Source organism: Epinephelus lanceolatus, chromosome 10 (genome assembly GCF_041903045.1).
Source record: "Epinephelus lanceolatus isolate andai-2023 chromosome 10, ASM4190304v1, whole genome shotgun sequence".
NCBI classification, from domain to species: Eukaryota; Metazoa; Chordata; class Actinopteri; order Perciformes; family Serranidae; genus Epinephelus; species Epinephelus lanceolatus.
In genome coordinates, this window is record NC_135743.1 from 4,665,094 (window position 1) to 4,682,017 (window position 16,924).

Consider the following 16,924-nt stretch of genomic DNA (forward strand, 5'->3'; position numbering starts at 1 on the left):
TTTTAAATGTGATGTAGCCTGAACTTTGTTTCTTCAGGGAGTGTTTTTTTTCTTCCTTTCTCAAAAGTACCAGATCTCTCTTCAGTCACTGAGCTTCTAACACCTCCACCTGTCTGTCAATGCTCCATTTCTTTAAGGTCTGAGCAGGAAAGAGCAGATTCTCCTGCACCAAGCCTTGTGTCCATGAAGAGTGACCAGTCCATGGATTACCCCATGGTGTTCAGACAGCAAGATTCACTTTCTGTGTAAGTCATCAGAACCTTTTGAGCATTTATTTCCTCTTAGTCATCTTCTAACTACACCTCTTTTTGTTATTTGCAATGTTATTTCTGCCAGTCTGTCCTAATAATGAATGTCTTAAGCCCTATTCGGACGGGATTAGTTTTACATAGGGATGAGGGGTAAAGTAATAATTACCAGAGATTTTAGTCCCGTCCGAATGTGCCATGTTAGTAATCATTACCGCATGATGTCAGTAAAGATTACCGCAACTTTTACCTTCTGTAAAAGGGTCCAGGACAATTACCTCAGGTAATACTAATCCTGTGCGAATAGACCAGCAGTAAATATGTGTGTTAGGGCTGTCAAAAAAAAAAAAAAAAAAATCGAAGTTAGAAATATATTCGAATATATTTTTTATTTTATAAGTTCAAACCTAAATTTGATCATTTGAATATCATTAATAATTAATTAATACTATCAATAATGTTATATATCACGGCGAATCCTGTTCGGGATGCAGCGGGAGGGAGAGGCGCCGACGGAGGAGCCCGCTGCGCCAACACCACCCACTGCACTGTCCGCGATGTGTGACCTGTTCGGGAAACATACAGGGAGAGTGTTGCACCTGCTGCCTCCCTGCCTACACTTTTTGAAGAAGAGATGAAACGTTACCAGAATGAGACACCACTACAAGCCGACCAGGATCCACTCTTGTGGTGGAAAACTACGCACTGAAGGGCAGCAGTGGCTCAGTCCATAGGGTCTTGGGTTGGGAACCGGAGGGTTGTCTGTTTGAGTCCCTAACCGGACCAAAATATGGAGTGTGGACTGGTGGCTGGAGAGGTGCCAGTTCCCCTTCTGGGCACTGCCGAGGTGCCCTTGAGCAAGGCACTGAATCCCCCAACCGCTTAGGGCGCCTCACCAAGGGCAGCCCCCTCACTCTGACATCTCTCCACTTTGTGCATGTATAGGTCCTGTTTGTGCATGTGTGTGTCTTTTGGACCTGTGTGTAATTGACAAGCAAGAGTGAAAACATTGAATTTCCCCTCAGGGGGATTAATAAAGTAAATAAACTAAACTAAAACAAATATTGCTCAGATAGTGAGGCAGAAGTTGATCATACCTGGCACTTCAGTGAGGTCAGAACGGGTGTTTTCATCTGAGTGTCATGTTCATGTTGCGTCAGCAATAAGCATCTTATTTGTTGTGGTTTTTTTTTGTAAAAAAAAAAAAAAATAATACTAATACTAATACTACTACTACTACTAATAATAATAAATTCTAATATTATTCGAACTCTACTAAATTAATTCAAAAATATTCAAACTCAATTTCATGGTGCTTTTGACAGTCCTATCATATGCACATGACGACAGGAGGGGGGGACGGCGGTGCGTGAATGGATTTACCCCTCCCACTTGTGGTAGTTTTACTGATATTTCTTATCCCATGTGAATCGGCCATTAATATTACTGACGTCCTGTGGTAAAGTGACATTACCCCACGTGCCCATGTAAAACTAATCCCGTCCGAATAGTGCTTTAGAGTGCAGTGTGGTCAAACACCCTTTTAACTGTCCTCATGCTTCTAGACTAACTGTGAACACATCGCAAGACTTTCAAGAACTTTGGTCCAGAGATGGTCAAAATAGTTTTTTCTTCTTCATTAGCTGCTCACCACTTTTAGGATCATTTTCAAAATGTTACTTGACTGAGAAAGCGTGACATGGTAATCCCCTTTCTACGGAGTAGAGTTGGAGAGAGGAGCCTCAGGTCCTCAGAGCAGAGAAGTTTGGAGGATGTTTAAAGGTCGGGGCTGAATAACTGAGGAGCAATGAAGGCAAAAGCATGATCACCTTGAGGTTAGAACTGTCCATGGTTAAGTCTCAGAGAGGCTGAATTACTGCACATTTTTAGAAGCATCTTAACAATCATTTGTTTTCATGCTGGGGAAAGCCGTGGCCGGAGGCATTATGTTTTTGGGTTGTTTTTGGGTTGTCCTTCCGTCCGTCCGTCCCATTCTCAATAGGGGGGATCAAAATAAAATAAATAAATAAAATAAAAATCAACCAGCCACCCTCCTCCCCTGACAAGTAAAGAACAGTCCCTCCATAAGTAAAGAACAGTCCCTAAAGTGCGGTGAGGTTTGTGGACCGTTACCTGCCACAAAGAGAGAAATGTGAACGGCTCATTTCTCCTCTGACACGCCACATACCTGTGTGCCGCCACAGCTCGGCTGTTCAGGTACTACTGAGCAGTCATGACACCAACGAAAGAGGAAATTACTGGACCTGGAGTCGGACTATTCCTGTCTGTGACCCCCGTTCAACCCACAACCGCCAGGATTCGCCTTTCCTTTCTGCTGCTGGTTGAAACGTGATAACAGTTCACACCCACTCCACTAACTTGACGTGGAAATGAGCAGTAGTCTAGAAAACTGGCGAGTTTCTTTCTTTTTTTTTTTGGAGGGCGCTCGTGCACCCTCACATAGATTGCACCCTGGGCGGTCGCTCACATTGCCCATAGAAAAAACCGTCCCTGTGTCTGTCTCATTCTTGTGAATGCAATATCTCAAGAAGGCCTTGAGGGAAATTCTTTAAATTTGGCACAGACTTTCTTTGGGACTCAGGATTGAACTCATTAGAATTTGATGGTCAAAGGTGAAGGTCACTGTGACCACAAAACAAAAAACATGTTTTTGACCATAACTTTCACAAATTTGCACAGAAATGTCTTGGATATGTCTAATGATGTCTAATGATGAAGTGATGATATTTTATATCCAAAAGGTCAAAGACCAGCTTCACTGTGACATCATAATGTTTTGCAAAAACACTTTTTGGCCATTACTCAACGTCATTTCTCAGGAACAGAAGGGGAGACATTTGGTCAGATACTGAATTGGTGACACTAATCTTGAAACTGTGCTGATTGTATAGATCTTCTGTGCTGTTGGGGGGGCAAATGAGTATGAAGCATGCATGTTTTCACAGACATGGATGTAAACTGTAAGATAAACTTGACTGATTCGTGGAGGCATATAACCATGGGGTGGTATTTCTAGTCTTGAACACGAAATGGTGTCTAAGGTCTGACTGAAATTTGGTTTGCCACGTGTCCTAACTTGTGACACACATCACCTCACTTCACAGCCGTTAATACTTCCTCCTAATAGTTCCACTTCCACCCTCAGTACACTGTTAGTGTCAGAAGAGTCTTGTGTTGAAGAGGATGTTACATAGTCATATTCTTGCAGATGTTTCCTGGAGTCAAATCTTTTGGCTTTCAGTCAAAAACCTGATCACATTTCGATCACTGTTCTAAGGTCTGACTGACGTTCATCCAGTTTGGTTTGCTATGTGTGTTGTAACATGTAACAGACACCATCTTTCTAAGGTCATTGAGCTTCTAACACCTCCACCTGTCTGTCAATGCTCCATTTCTTTCAGGACTGAGCAAAAAAGTGCAGATTCTCCTGCACCAACTTGTGTGTCCATGAAGAGTGACCAGTCCATGGATTACCCCATGGTGTTCAGACAGCATGATTCAATTTCTAAGTAAGTCAACAGAACATTTTGAGCACAAATTCTCACAAATAGGAGTAGAACTATATTATATAACACTATTGTAATGTTATAACATCGTTTATTTAAATCTGTCTGCCTTGTTTTATATTCACAGCTGTACCTCATCCATCCATTGTACAGATTTAGAATCAGGTTTAATCTTTTTTAAATGTGATGCAGCCCGGATTTTGTTTCTTTAGAAAGCGATTCTTTCATCTTCCTTTCTCAAAAGTAACAGATCTCTCTTCAGTCATTGAGCTTCTAACACCTCCACCTGTCTATCAATGCTCCATCTCTTTCAGGGCTGAGCCGGAAAGAGCAGATTCTTCTGCACCAAGCCTTGTGTCCATGAAGAGTGACCAGTCCATGGATTACCCCATGGTGTTCAAACGGCAAGATTCAATTTCTAAGTAAGTGAGCAGAACATTTTTAGCACAATTCTTCTTAAGAGGGGGTATATTGTGTAACACTACTGTAACATTACTGCATTGTTCATTTGACAAACTGGTGTGGAAAAACCCAGGTATTTAACCTCTGAGGAGGTCTTCACAAGGCCAAAGATGTCATTGGTTCGTTAGTGCTCCACTGGTGTGTCAACGACTGTCGTTGAAACTCCTGCTGCAACGGTGGTCAGTAATGAGCTGCAAACCCCCTGTAACTCTGTTCACATTGTTAGCACTGTAAGCACGGCCAGTGGAATGGTAAAGAGGTTTTGTGGCTCAAAATAAAGCCACTTACTCACTGAGTCTGTCTGGAAGGAGACTGGAAGGTGGCAACCAGGTTTCCACAGCAACGTTGTTGCTAATCGCTGAATAACCGGCAACGCTAGCTAATGTTAGCTCCAACCCAACCCAGGTGGTGTGGAGGGCAGAGTGGTCAAGGCTAATGTTAGCTAATCAGTGGAGAATGTAGGGTGGGCGGTGGGCACTTTGTTTATGCATGTTAATGCAGCTAGTCTCCTGTCTGTCAGCAAGAAAATAAAATAAAAGTCAGGAGATTTACATCACTAAAGATTAAACAGGGTTGCCAACTTTTCAAAAAACCTTGGAGTGAGATTCAGCGGAGCCGACCACAATTTTGTTATGTAAGCCAACACATAAAATTTTTGTTTGTCAACTGATTATGTAGATGATCCCCCGCATCCTAATGGATTTTTGGGGCACCTGCTGGAGATGGATAGGGTCTAAAACCTTACATACAAATACCATACAGAGAGAGACAATGGTGGTATAGTGGGGGTCTGGGGGTCCGCAGATGTGGTAGATGTGATTTCCTGCATTCTGGTGGGTTTAGGGGCAGCATTCTGGAGATGGGCAATACCTACATTCATTCAAAGCCACCCTGACTTGCAGGGACTTCACAAATGAACCTGCATTCACCTCAGAGTGACTGAACTAGTTAAAACCAGAAACTAGGACTTGCCTATGTGGCATATAGGCTATTACTTTATAGACACATGACCCATTTTGGATTTAAACCAAAATTCATGGTTGGAATGGTTGAATATATTTTGATTAAGATCTAACTAAATATTATTTTGGGAATAATAATATATTTTGTGTATTATTGTAGTCTAAAGAGCATCTAGACCTAGGCCATTTCATTTCATTTTTGACATTTACAAAGCTCTCCAAATGCCTTTTGACTTTTGGCTGTGGAAATTAATCGCAAAGTCACTTTTATGCTGTAGATATTTTTTCTCAGCCAGTTATATTCTCTCCTCACCTGTGAAGACCCTGCATGGTCATCCTTGCTGGCCTCTGGTCCACTGTCTCTTCCCTGACCCTGCTCTTTCTATTGTAGCAATAAGGATAAAACAAAAATATGTGGAAAGCAAAATTTTGAAATAGAATTAGGAGTAGTAGTCGTGAAATTGCTGTGGAAATTAACCTCAAAGTCACTTTTATGCTATAGATATTTTCTCTCAGCCAGTTATAATCTCTCCTCTCCTGTGAAGACCCTGCATGATCATCCTTGCTGGCCTCTGGTCCACTGTCTCCTTCCTAACCCTGCTCTTTCTATTGTGGCAATAAAGATTAAAAAAAATATGTGCAAAGCAATAGTGTGCACAAGTTCTTATTTAAGAGTGGGTTTATTCCTAGCATGAAACTAGCTAGCAAACGATTTAACATAGGTAACAATAACATTAGTATTCTTGTTAATTAGCTTAACTTGATACATTGGCATCTATTAATTAGTCATCATTTAGCTAACATTATCTACATGCAACAGCATTACTCAACTTACACGGTTTGTTTGGAAGAAACTGTGCAAGGTTTTTTGCTTCTTGCTGGCTGGTTTGCTGAACATAGTTAACACACAGCAGCATTGCCCAGCAGCACACGTGTCCTCTGTGCGATTGATTCAGATCACAACAGGACAGCGTAGTCGGCTGACTGTGAGGCTAGAGCTGCCCAATCAAAGCGCAAATATGGATTGCACACCAATCGCTCAACCGGTACGCCGGTCAGGCGGAGTCTGCCTCTCTCCTCTCCTCTCCCCTCTCTGAAGTCTGGCTGCAAACTTCAACTCCGCCCACCCAGCGCGCTGGCTGTTTGAAATTAATTTAAAATACTCAGCTGCCAGCCTTTTTTCCAGCGTTCGTTGCTGGCGTGAGAATTGGTTGGGCAGAGTGAGACCGTGAGATGGAAGGTGAATGCGTATGTCACACGCCACATGCGTAAGAGTTTGCAATCCTGGATTCAATTTTACTATTCCTAACAGATAGTGCTTTCAATTGCGGCGCTAAATGTCACTAAGTCAGTGTTGTTTTTCTTTTTCTTAAAATTAACCACCAACCTCTTAAAGCTAAATAAATTAAAACTGACATTCCTAAATGCAACATTAAATAATATTATGATTCATTGCAAAAAAAAAAAAAGTTCTTGTGGTATTGCAGTGCATCCCCAGTGGCTTGGCATCCCATCTCTTGTCAGAGGTTTGGTTTTGCGTATGAGGTGTATGTGTCTGCTTACATTGTTGACAGTTAAAGTCCAGTTTTCGTCACTAATGGATCATGTTTTCTTCACAGAGTTCACCAGGAGATGTCAGATGTTTCCACTGATAGTGAAACTGGGCTGGACTCCATATTTACGGTACGTAATGAACAAACCCACCATTAACTGTTATTTAAAGGATCAGAGTATATAATTTAGGGGCATCTATTATCATAAGTGGAGTATAATATTCATAACTATGTTTTCAGTAGTTTTTAGTCACCTGAAACTAAGAATTGTGTTTTTGTTACCTTAGAATGAGCCGTTTATATATCTACATAGGGCACGAGTCCTCGTCCACAGTCTAGCATGTTGCACTGCTGTGTTTCTACAATAGCCAGAATGGACAAACCAAACTCTGGCTCTTTATAGGGCTTTTCATGATGTTTTTATGTCATGTCATGTCATGTCATGTCATGTTATGTGTCCCTACGCGTTTGGAAAGGGTCACTCAGAAAGTAGCAAAAACAAAAACAAAACAGATTTTCCAATGAGAAAAGCTTTCAGTGTCATTCTTTGCTCTTCTTTCAACAAAGAAATATTCCTCAGTGTTGATACAACTGATGCTATTGCAGCATCTAAGCTAACTTCTTCAGGAGACAACATTTTTGTTTTGAACAACAATGAACAACAATGCCTCTCCGTGTTGTCAAACCTAAACCACCCCCCATAGCTGCCAGTAGCTCCTCACAGGATGCGTATTTGTGGTGGTGGTGGTTAGGACACAAACATTAGCTTTTGCATTGTGATATGGTGAGAATCAGCTGCCATGCAAGGTAAACGTGAGCTTGTGAGCTGCTTACTGACAAACAGAAACTGGATCCAGGCACTGTTGTACACTTTTCCAATATTAAATATTTTGTGTCTCTATACCAAAAAGGGAAAATCCACAAATACTTGGGCACTGACAACATTTTGTATTGGGAAAAAGCGGTTATGTTAGCAAGGCTAAATATGCATCCATCACCTAGGCTAAATGGCTAAGGGAAGTGTGGCTAGTTAGCAAGCCAAGCAAGTGCCTTGATAGTGACCCCTTGGCTAGGGACCTTCCTTACCTCCTGTCTGACAGTTGAATCAATAGCAAAAGTACGAACTGATTGAAGAGGTTTTTTAACTGCAGGAGAAATAGCAAGCGTGTTTTTCAAAATTTGAGATCATTAAATGTGAACTTTTATTCACTGACAGATGGAACTCATGGCATGCTGATAGTTTATAAGTTGAATGTAAGTGAATATTATTTCATTTCAGCTGCTTGAGGAGAACATTGTTGCTTTTGCGAAAAATGAGCTTAAGAAGTTCAAGAAGATTCTGAGTCCAGATTCCAAAGAGTGCTTCGAGAGCAAAGGTGAAGACGAGGAGGAGGTTAACGGAGAAGTGGAAGAGCAGAGGAGGAGCAGCAGAGAGGCATTTTTAAAGATCACACTGCACTTCCTGAGGAGAATGAAGCAGGAGAAGCTGGCTGACTCTCTTCAGAACAGTAAGAGGCTTATAATAAATGTTTAATGTTGGGAAAGTTGTGGAATGCTCAAAAACACATGTGTGCAACATTCCATGTATAAACCGGTTAACACATACACACACATGAAGACACATATAACACGCACACCCCCTCCAACTCAACGCCTTATTGGCTCCCTCCCCCCCTCCCTCCCTTCATCGCAATGTAGCATGGGAGGGTGATGCGATGCGCCCAAATGTGGCTGCGTGCGCGCCCCCCAGTGTCTGTGCTGCGACACCTCCCCTCCCCAACACCCCAAGTCTTCGAGTTTTGTTGTAATGTCTTATTATGTTGCTTATGTGCTGAGGTGTTTTTTTTTTCCTATCCCCACACTGTGCCCCCCTACAGGAGCCTAGTTTGGGAATTGCTTTTTTTTCCCTCTTCCTCCCTCTTGTTCTCCTTTTTTCATCTAAGTAAACGGGGCGCTGCTCGTGTGGCGACCCACAGGTCTCCCGCTCCTGTCCTCCCCTGTTCTGTTATGTGGGGGTGGGAGGGGCGGGTTTTCAATATTTCTAGTATATTTTTTTGTTTTGTATGTTTTTAGTTTGTAAAGCACTTTGGGGTTGCATTTTTGATGTATGAAAGGCGCTATATAAATAAAGTTTGATTGATTGATTGATTGATTGAACTGGTAACAGGTAATAGTAGCAATGTAGCAATTTTTTTACCCAGGTAAATAAATTCCTGGTAATAAAAGTTCCTGGAAATGTTGGTGAAAAAGGGGCTAATGTCGTCGGACGGTAATGTCAAGCAGCCACAGGCAAACATGAACCAAGGATGTGGAAGCAAGCCTCATGGTCAGGGATAGGAGGCTGGAGTGTTTATGTATTGAGCAGGTCAGAGGCAGGCAGGGTCGACAATGAGAAATCAGTTGGGAATGAAGTGCTGGAGAGTCTTGCATGATTGATGAACAAAAATCTGGCAATGAGTGTCTGAGAGGCCAAAGTATATGTACTTATTGTAAGTAATGGGGAACAGGTGAACTTAGCTGCCTTGATGTTGTGCATGTGACTAGTTCTCAGGTGGGAAACTAGAGTGAAGCGAAAATTACTGACTGGGAGCTGGGTGACTGGGCACGCTGAAAAGAACAGGCGACTGCAAAACTGTGACAGAAAGCCATATATCAACAACAGCCACTCTAAGCCTGAGCTCATGTCACACAGTGGTAAACGTGCCCCCGTCCCAAACTTTTGGGAGCATGTTGCAGGCATCTAATTCAGAATGAGTGTGTCTTTTATAAAAAACAATAACATTTATCAGTTTGCACATTAAATATCTTATCTTTGTACTGTATTCAATTGAATATAGGTTGAAATGGATTTGCAGATCATTGCATCATATTTTTATTTAGGTTTATACAGTGTCCCAACTTTTTCAGGATTGAGGTTGTAGGAAATATGTTTGTATCTCAGTTGGCAAAATCTTTTTAACCACACAGGTGAGGGAGGTGTCGGTGGAGGCCAACAGTCCTCTCCAGCTTCAAATCTCACTGGAGCACCATATTGACATCATTGTATCAAAATCATTAAATAGACAGTCTAATGTAGACAGTCCTGTACAGTCTAATGTAATCTAATACAGTATTTCTCATTCTTTATTTTAGAATTGTTTGCTGCAGTTTGCCAGCGTAAACTTAAATCTAACCTACAGAAGAAGTTCCAGTGTGTGTTTGAGGGGATCGCTAAAGCAGGAAACCCAACCCTTCTGAATCAGATCTACACAGAGCTCTACATCACAGAGGGAGGGACTGCAGAGGTCAATGATGAACATGAGGTCAGACAGATTGAAACAGCATCCAGGAAACCAGACAGACCAGAAACAACCATCAGGTGTGAAGACATCTTTAAAGCCTCACCTGGAAGAGATGAACCAATCAGAACAGTGATGACAAATGGAGTGGCTGGCATTGGGAAAACAGTCTTAACACAGAAGTTCACTCTGGACTGGGCTGAAGACAAAGCCAACCAGGACATACAGTTCACATTTCCACTCACTTTCAGAGAGCTGAATGTGCTGACAGAGAAAAAGTACAGCTTGGTGGAACTTGTTCATCACTTCTTTGCTGAAACCAAGGAAGCAGGAATCTGCAGGTTTGAAGAGTTCCAGGTTGTGTTCATTCTTGACGGTCTGGATGAGTGTCGACTTCCTCTGGACTTCCACAACAATGAGATCCTGACTGATGTTACAGAGTCCACCTCAGTGGATGTTCTGCTGACAAACCTCATCAGGGGGAAACTGCTTCCCTCTGCTCGCCTCTGGATCACCACACGGCCTGCAGCAGCCAATCAGATCCCTCCTGACTGTGTTGACATGGTGACAGAGATCAGAGGGTTCACTGACCCACAGAAGGAAGAGTACTTCAGGAAGAGATTCAGAGATGAGGAACAGGCCAGCAGAATCATCTCTCACATCAAGACATCACGAAGCCTCCACATCATGTGCCACATCCCAGTCTTCTGCTGGATCACTGCTACAGTTCTGGAGGATGTGATGAAGACCGGAGAGGGAGGAGAGCTGCCCAAGACCCTGACTGAGATGTACATCCACTTCCTGGTGGTTCAGACCAAAGTGAAGAACATCAAATATGATGGAGGAGCTGAGACAGATCATCACTGGAGTCCAGAGAGCAGGAAGATGATTGAGTCTCTGGGAAAACTGGCTTTTGATCAGCTGCAGAAAGGGAACCTGATCTTCTATGAATCAGACCTGACAGAGTGTGGCATTGATATTAGAGCAGCCTCAGTGTACTCAGGAGTGTTCACACAGATCTTTAAAGAGGAGAGAGGACTGTACCAGGACAAGGTGTTCTGCTTCGTCCATCTGAGTGTTCAGGAGTTTCTGGCTGCTCTTCGTGTCCATCTGACCTTCATCAACTCTGGAGTCAACCTGATGGCAGAAGAACAAACAACTTCCTTGTGGTCTAAATTGTTCAGAGGCAGACCTGAACATTTCTACCAGAGGGCTGTGGACAAGGCCTTAGAGAGTCCAAATGGACACCTGGACCTGTTCCTCCGCTTCCTCCTGGGTCTTTCACTGCCAACCAATCAGTCTCTTCTACAAGGTCTGGTGACACAGACAGGAAGCAGTTCACAATCCAATCAGGAAACAGTCCAGTTCATCAAGAAGAAGATCAGTGAGAATCTGTCTCCAGAGAAAAGCATCAGTCTGTTCCACTGTCTTAATGAACTGAAGAATGGTTGTCTAGTGGAGGAGATCCAACGGTGGCTGAGTTCAGAACGTCTGTCCCCATATGAATACACTCCTTGTCATTGGTCAGCTCTGTGCTTCATGTTGCTGTCATCAGAGGAAGATCTGGAGGTTTTTGACTTCAAGAAATATTCAACTTCAGAGGAGGCTCTTGTGAGGCTGCTGCCAGTGGTCAAAGTCTCCACCAAGGCTCTGTAGGTTAAAAAACAACTACATAAATTACATTTATTAAAACTGAAGAAATATCCTATAGTTTTTTTTTGTTGTTAATTCTCATTCAGGCTAAGTTGCTGCAATCTGTCAGAGAGAAGCTGTGAAGCTCTGTCTTCAGTTCTGAGCTCTCCGTCCTCCAGTCTGAGGGAGCTGGACCTGAGTAACAACGACCTGCAGGACTCAGGAGTGAAGCTGCTCTGTGTTGGACTGGAGAGTCCAAATTGTAGACTGGAAGTTCTCAGGTCAGGATTCATCAGTTTGTTCAATAGATGACCATTGTGTTCACAGCTAACATGGTTTAAACATATTACATATTTCCAGACAAAAACTTTAACTTTGATATTAAAATATGTACTGTACACAAAAGAGTCTTGAGAAGAGTCATGTAGGGAACACCATCTGTAGTTAAAGAAGTGTTGGAGGTTTAAAGTGGACCAGGGAGAAGCGGTGGGTATGCACCACAGTGCACAACAGTTAACAAGTGGGAAAATACTGCTCCATGATTAATTGGAGAGGAGCCAGTCGAATTGTGGTTTGTACTCACTTTAGACTTAGACCCTTGTTTTGCCTCCATGCTGGCAATGTCCATCCATCCGTCTGTCCATCTCTTTCTCGTGAGTGTGATATCTCAAGAACGCCTCAATGAAATTTCTTTAAATTTGGCACAAACATCCACTTGGACTGAGGGATGAACTGATCAGATTTTGGTGGTCAAAGCTCAGTTGACGCAACATCATATCTTAGAAACAGAAGGGGAGACATTTGTTCAGATACTGAATTGGTGACTCTAATCTTGGGTGTTCACCACTGTGCTGGTTGTCTAGATCATCTGTGCTGCGTATGTGAAGCATCCATGTTTTAGAATTTGTAGTTTCTTTGCAACAGCATCCATATTTGAAGCATTGTCTGCTGTCACGGCTACATGTGAGTCTAGACAGAAATTGATGTAAACAGCAACTTGACTGGTTTGTGGAGGCATATACCATGATTCAAGTTTTTCATAAAACTCCTTTTTATAAAGACTAATTGCAAAATCAGTTTCCATAAAAGGCAGGAGCAAGTAAAATACTCCTAAGTGTGTGTGTGTGTTTAGGTTGTCAGGCTGTCTGATCACAAAGAAAGGATGTGCTTCTCTGGTGTCTGCTCTGAGATCCAACCCATCTCATCTGAGAGAGCTGGACCTGAGCTACAATAATCCAGGAGACTCAGGAGTGAAGCTGCTTTCTGATGCAAAGGATGATCCTAGCTGGAGACTGGAAACTCTGAGGTAAGGACAGACCAGGGTTCAGGTTGAGTTTGTTTGAGTCGGGAGGTCAAAATATGCAAATACAAGTTGTTAAGGAAGTCACTGAAGTTGTGAGGTTCTGATCTGACCTGTTTTTGCACCAGGATGGAGCACGGTGGATCACAATCAATGAAATCTGGTCTGAAGAAGTGTAAGTGTGTGTTTTTCTTTTTTTAAATAATGACAGCAGGTATTACACAATACATTTTAACTGACAATATGTTCAGGCCAGAGGTAGCCAACCACTTACCTTGTCTGCATTCTTTGAGTTTGCCTGTAACTGCTACCTTTTGATGTCAGAGGATGTCAACAGCTTTAGACCTGTACCCCTCTTTTCTTTATTTCTGAGACATTTCAAGCCATTTGTCAATACGTGTCTGCATACTTCCTTGAGAACAACCTTCTAGATCCCCACCAGTCTGGCCACTCTGCCCAGACAGCCCTCCTTGCAGTGACAAAGGCACTGCATACTGCAAGAATGAACTCCTCTCTTCTCTCCTCACACCTGTGGACCTCTGGTGAAGAAAGACACATTGCTTTCTTCTCAATGAAGAGGCAGCCAAAGCACTCAAAGAGGCACATGTTGTCTCCTGCCTGTATTACTTCAGCTACCTCCTTGTCAGAGCCCCTGTGTCTGCCAGCAGACTTCTTAAACTAGTCTAAAATACTGCTGCCTATCTGGTTTTTGTCTTCCCAAGTATTCCCACACTGCTTAGCCCTCCATTCACCACACTGATTCCATGTTGCAACTGGCATGTAGTGTAAGACTCTGGCCCTAGTGTCTATGGCAGTGAAGGTAGCTGTTCCTTTCTACCTTTTAGCCATGGTCAAACTTCACTCCACCATCAAAAAGTCTAACCAAAGTTGGTGTTTTGTCACATTGTATACATTTGATCTCTACATCTCCCAACCTCACGAATCCTCTGTCTCATCCTCTTGGAAAATCATTTCAAGACGAAAGGACCGCCTGTCAGAACTGCCTGTATTTGAGCCATCCAAAAAATGTTTAACACAAGAAACGAACTAGACCATGGGTCAGCTTGTTCTGCCGAGGCCACCTCTTTCATCAGATAAAAGTTCGGTGGCTAAGTCCAGGCTGTGGTCTGTGGGAAGTTTCATGCCTGTCATTTTGATTCAGATCAAGATAAAAAGTTCAAAAGTCTGGACCAAACAAAGAAGATGTGAAACCCCAAGTGTCTTTAGCTATGCTAGCAGCTCTGTGAGGCTGCACAGCAGTGCTTTGAGCTAAATGCTAACATCACCATGCTAATATGCTGTGTGACAGTGACAGCGCTAATCCTAATGTCTTCTTCTCTCCATCAGATGCCCGTAAACTCACGCTGGACCCAAACACAGCAAACAGAAAACTCACACTGTCCGACAACAACAGGAAGGTGACAGTGGGGAAAGAGACACAGTCGTATCCTGATGATCCAGAGAGATTTGACTACTGGAAACAGGTGCTGTGTACCAGAGGTCTGAATGGTCGCTGTTACTGGGAGGTCGAGTGGAAAGGACATGTTTACATAGCAGTGGCTTACAAAGGAATAAAAAGGAGAGGAAACAGTGAAGACTGCTGTCTGGGAATGAATGATCAGTCCTGGAGTCTGAGCTGCTCCGATAGTGCTTACTCTATCCTGCACAGTAACAGGCAAGTGTCCATCCCTGTGCCTCCCACAAAGAAAGTGGGAGTGTACCTGGACTGGGATGCTGGCACTTTGTCCTTCTACGGAGTCTCCACTGATAAACTGACCCACATCTACACCTTGTACACCACATTCACTGAGCCGGTCTACCCTGCCTTCAGGGTCAGGATGGACTCGTCAAACTCGTCAATGTCTTTGTGTTAGATCCAGTAAAACATCACCTCCTTTTCTCTATCTGAGTGAGTTTTGGATTATGATAAATCTTGAGAGAGATGAGGTCGAATACGTCAATGGTGACAAAGACTAAAAAACAGTGATAATCTGCTAACTGCTAACACCTGCAATCAATATGTGCTCTATTTAAAGGTCCAATGCGTAAAAATTAGTGGTATCTAGCTGTGAGGTTGCAGAACTAAAACCTCTCCCATGTGCCATGTGTGTAGGGGAGAGTTTTTTCGCCCAACAGGAAGTCAGCCATCTTGGATTGGACATATTTGTAATTGGTTATAATTAGCTCCACCCACCCAGCTGTTGGACATTTTTAATCATTAATAATTTAATGTAATGTGCATTTAAGTTTAAGCAAACTTGATAGAACTCGGTTCTCAGATTCGTTTCAGATTAGGGGGGTGTAACCCTCCAACTTATCTTAGACTTAATTGCGAAGGAAAAGTCAATAGCTCCAACGATGATGTCAAAGGTAATGTGAGAACACGCCATTGCCAGCACTGTACAGGTGTGGAACCTAATGAATCCTAGAGGATTTAACACATCCATCTCAATGTTTGGCTGCAGAATCTGAAGACCTTCAAAATGCCAAATTGCAAAGTGTTTGTGTTTTTGAGGAATTGCTTTGCTATGGAAGCTAAGCTAATTTCTATGTTTCAACATGACACAGGAAGCTGTTGTAATGTGACTTTGCATAATCCATTCTGCCCCAGATTTCACATGCTAGATAAGAGTCTAGGTCTGAAGACATCTCCATGACAATATTAATTTATCATCATAGCGCCATCCACTGACAACAGGAAGTCAGCCTCACGTAGAAAAAATCATCAGAGTTACATTAAGTCTGTATGGTGTGGTATACATATGATATACAGCAACATGACATATCATTGGTGTGTGCTCTATAGCGCCACATAGTGGATACAGGAAGTGGCCCAAAATTTGCAGTAGGTCATTTCCACATACTCCAAGCAAGAGGTACCATTTAACTCCTGCGTGCAGTGTCTGACTTTCACTGAAATGCATGGACGTGTAGACCAGCATTATACCTATACCGCCAACGTACATGGAGTACAAGGGTCTGTTCACTGCTGCTTGTAGCTTTGATTATGTTTTCTCTCTCTGACTAGTTTGTGGCTGCTGTGAATTTTTTTACTTGCATACATTTTTTTGTCTGTAATAAGAGCCTTCGTTGCAGTGGATGCTGATTTAAGAAGCTCTAGATTTTGTAGGACATTTGTTGTGTTCCAGGTTAGACAATGGATCCTCTAAATCCCCCAAACTGAACCCATCGTAATGGGCTTCGAAAACCAATCCAAAAAAAATCTTTTTGTCCCAGTTTGGATGACAAAAACAGGGTCTCTTATATATATATTATATAGGTGTTTACATTGCAGCCTGTATTGTGGCTGCAGCACTCTAGCACTGTTAGACCAATTTTAATTTTTTATTTCTTTATTTCTTTATTTAACAGGGACAATGCACAGATACTTTGCTGCAAGTTAGCTATAAGCTAACTAGCTGTAGACCCTGGGCAGGAAACAGAGAACAATTTTCGCTGCTAAAGGACACTATTATATAAAGAACACAACTACAAAATAGAACGTATTCATGACACAGCGGCAACATCAAGTCATCGCAGCAACAACAGTAACAACAATACAACTACAACATTGAGATGAAACCCCTCGATGTCCTCCCATTGTCCAGGTGCATTTTTATTAACTCTTTTAATGGAGGAGCAGCCAGATCATTAATCAATTTGTACACTAGACTAGCATCAGCAAGGCACACAAAGCTGTCAGTAGATCAGTAGATTATGCTTTTGTTATTATTGTCTCCATTAGTTACTTGGACACTGAAAACATGGGGAAATAGGGTCCAGGTTGAAAAATACTGTAGTTACCCTTTAAGTTTCATGTGAGTATTTTCTGTTCTCTATTTTATTTAACTTGTATTCTTGTAATAAATATACCGACACAATAGATCACCATGTATTCATGTAACGTCATCAGATTTTTTGCAAAAACATAAACAAATAAAGAGAAATATTTAGAAAAAGTG

At 42.3% G+C, this 16,924-nt stretch overlaps 1 protein-coding gene across 1 annotated transcript in view; it reads left to right on the forward strand.

Annotated features, from left to right (window-relative positions):
* Window positions 1-16,922, forward strand: part of LOC117266300 (protein NLRC3-like) — an 18,921-nt gene extending 1,999 nt beyond the window's left edge. Inside the window, exons 4-13 of the mRNA XM_033641419.2 lie at window positions 138-245; window positions 3,671-3,778; window positions 4,090-4,197; window positions 6,819-6,882; window positions 8,032-8,260; window positions 9,885-11,682; window positions 11,770-11,943; window positions 12,795-12,968; window positions 13,091-13,137; window positions 14,310-16,922. Coding sequence (XP_033497310.2) covers window positions 138-245; window positions 3,671-3,778; window positions 4,090-4,197; window positions 6,819-6,882; window positions 8,032-8,260; window positions 9,885-11,682; window positions 11,770-11,943; window positions 12,795-12,968; window positions 13,091-13,137; window positions 14,310-14,836 — 3,337 coding nt within the window. The 3' untranslated portion in view covers window positions 14,837-16,922. The remainder of the gene's footprint in view (window positions 1-137; window positions 246-3,670; window positions 3,779-4,089; window positions 4,198-6,818; window positions 6,883-8,031; window positions 8,261-9,884; window positions 11,683-11,769; window positions 11,944-12,794; window positions 12,969-13,090; window positions 13,138-14,309) is intronic.
* The last annotated feature ends 2 nt before the right edge of the window (window positions 16,923-16,924 follow it).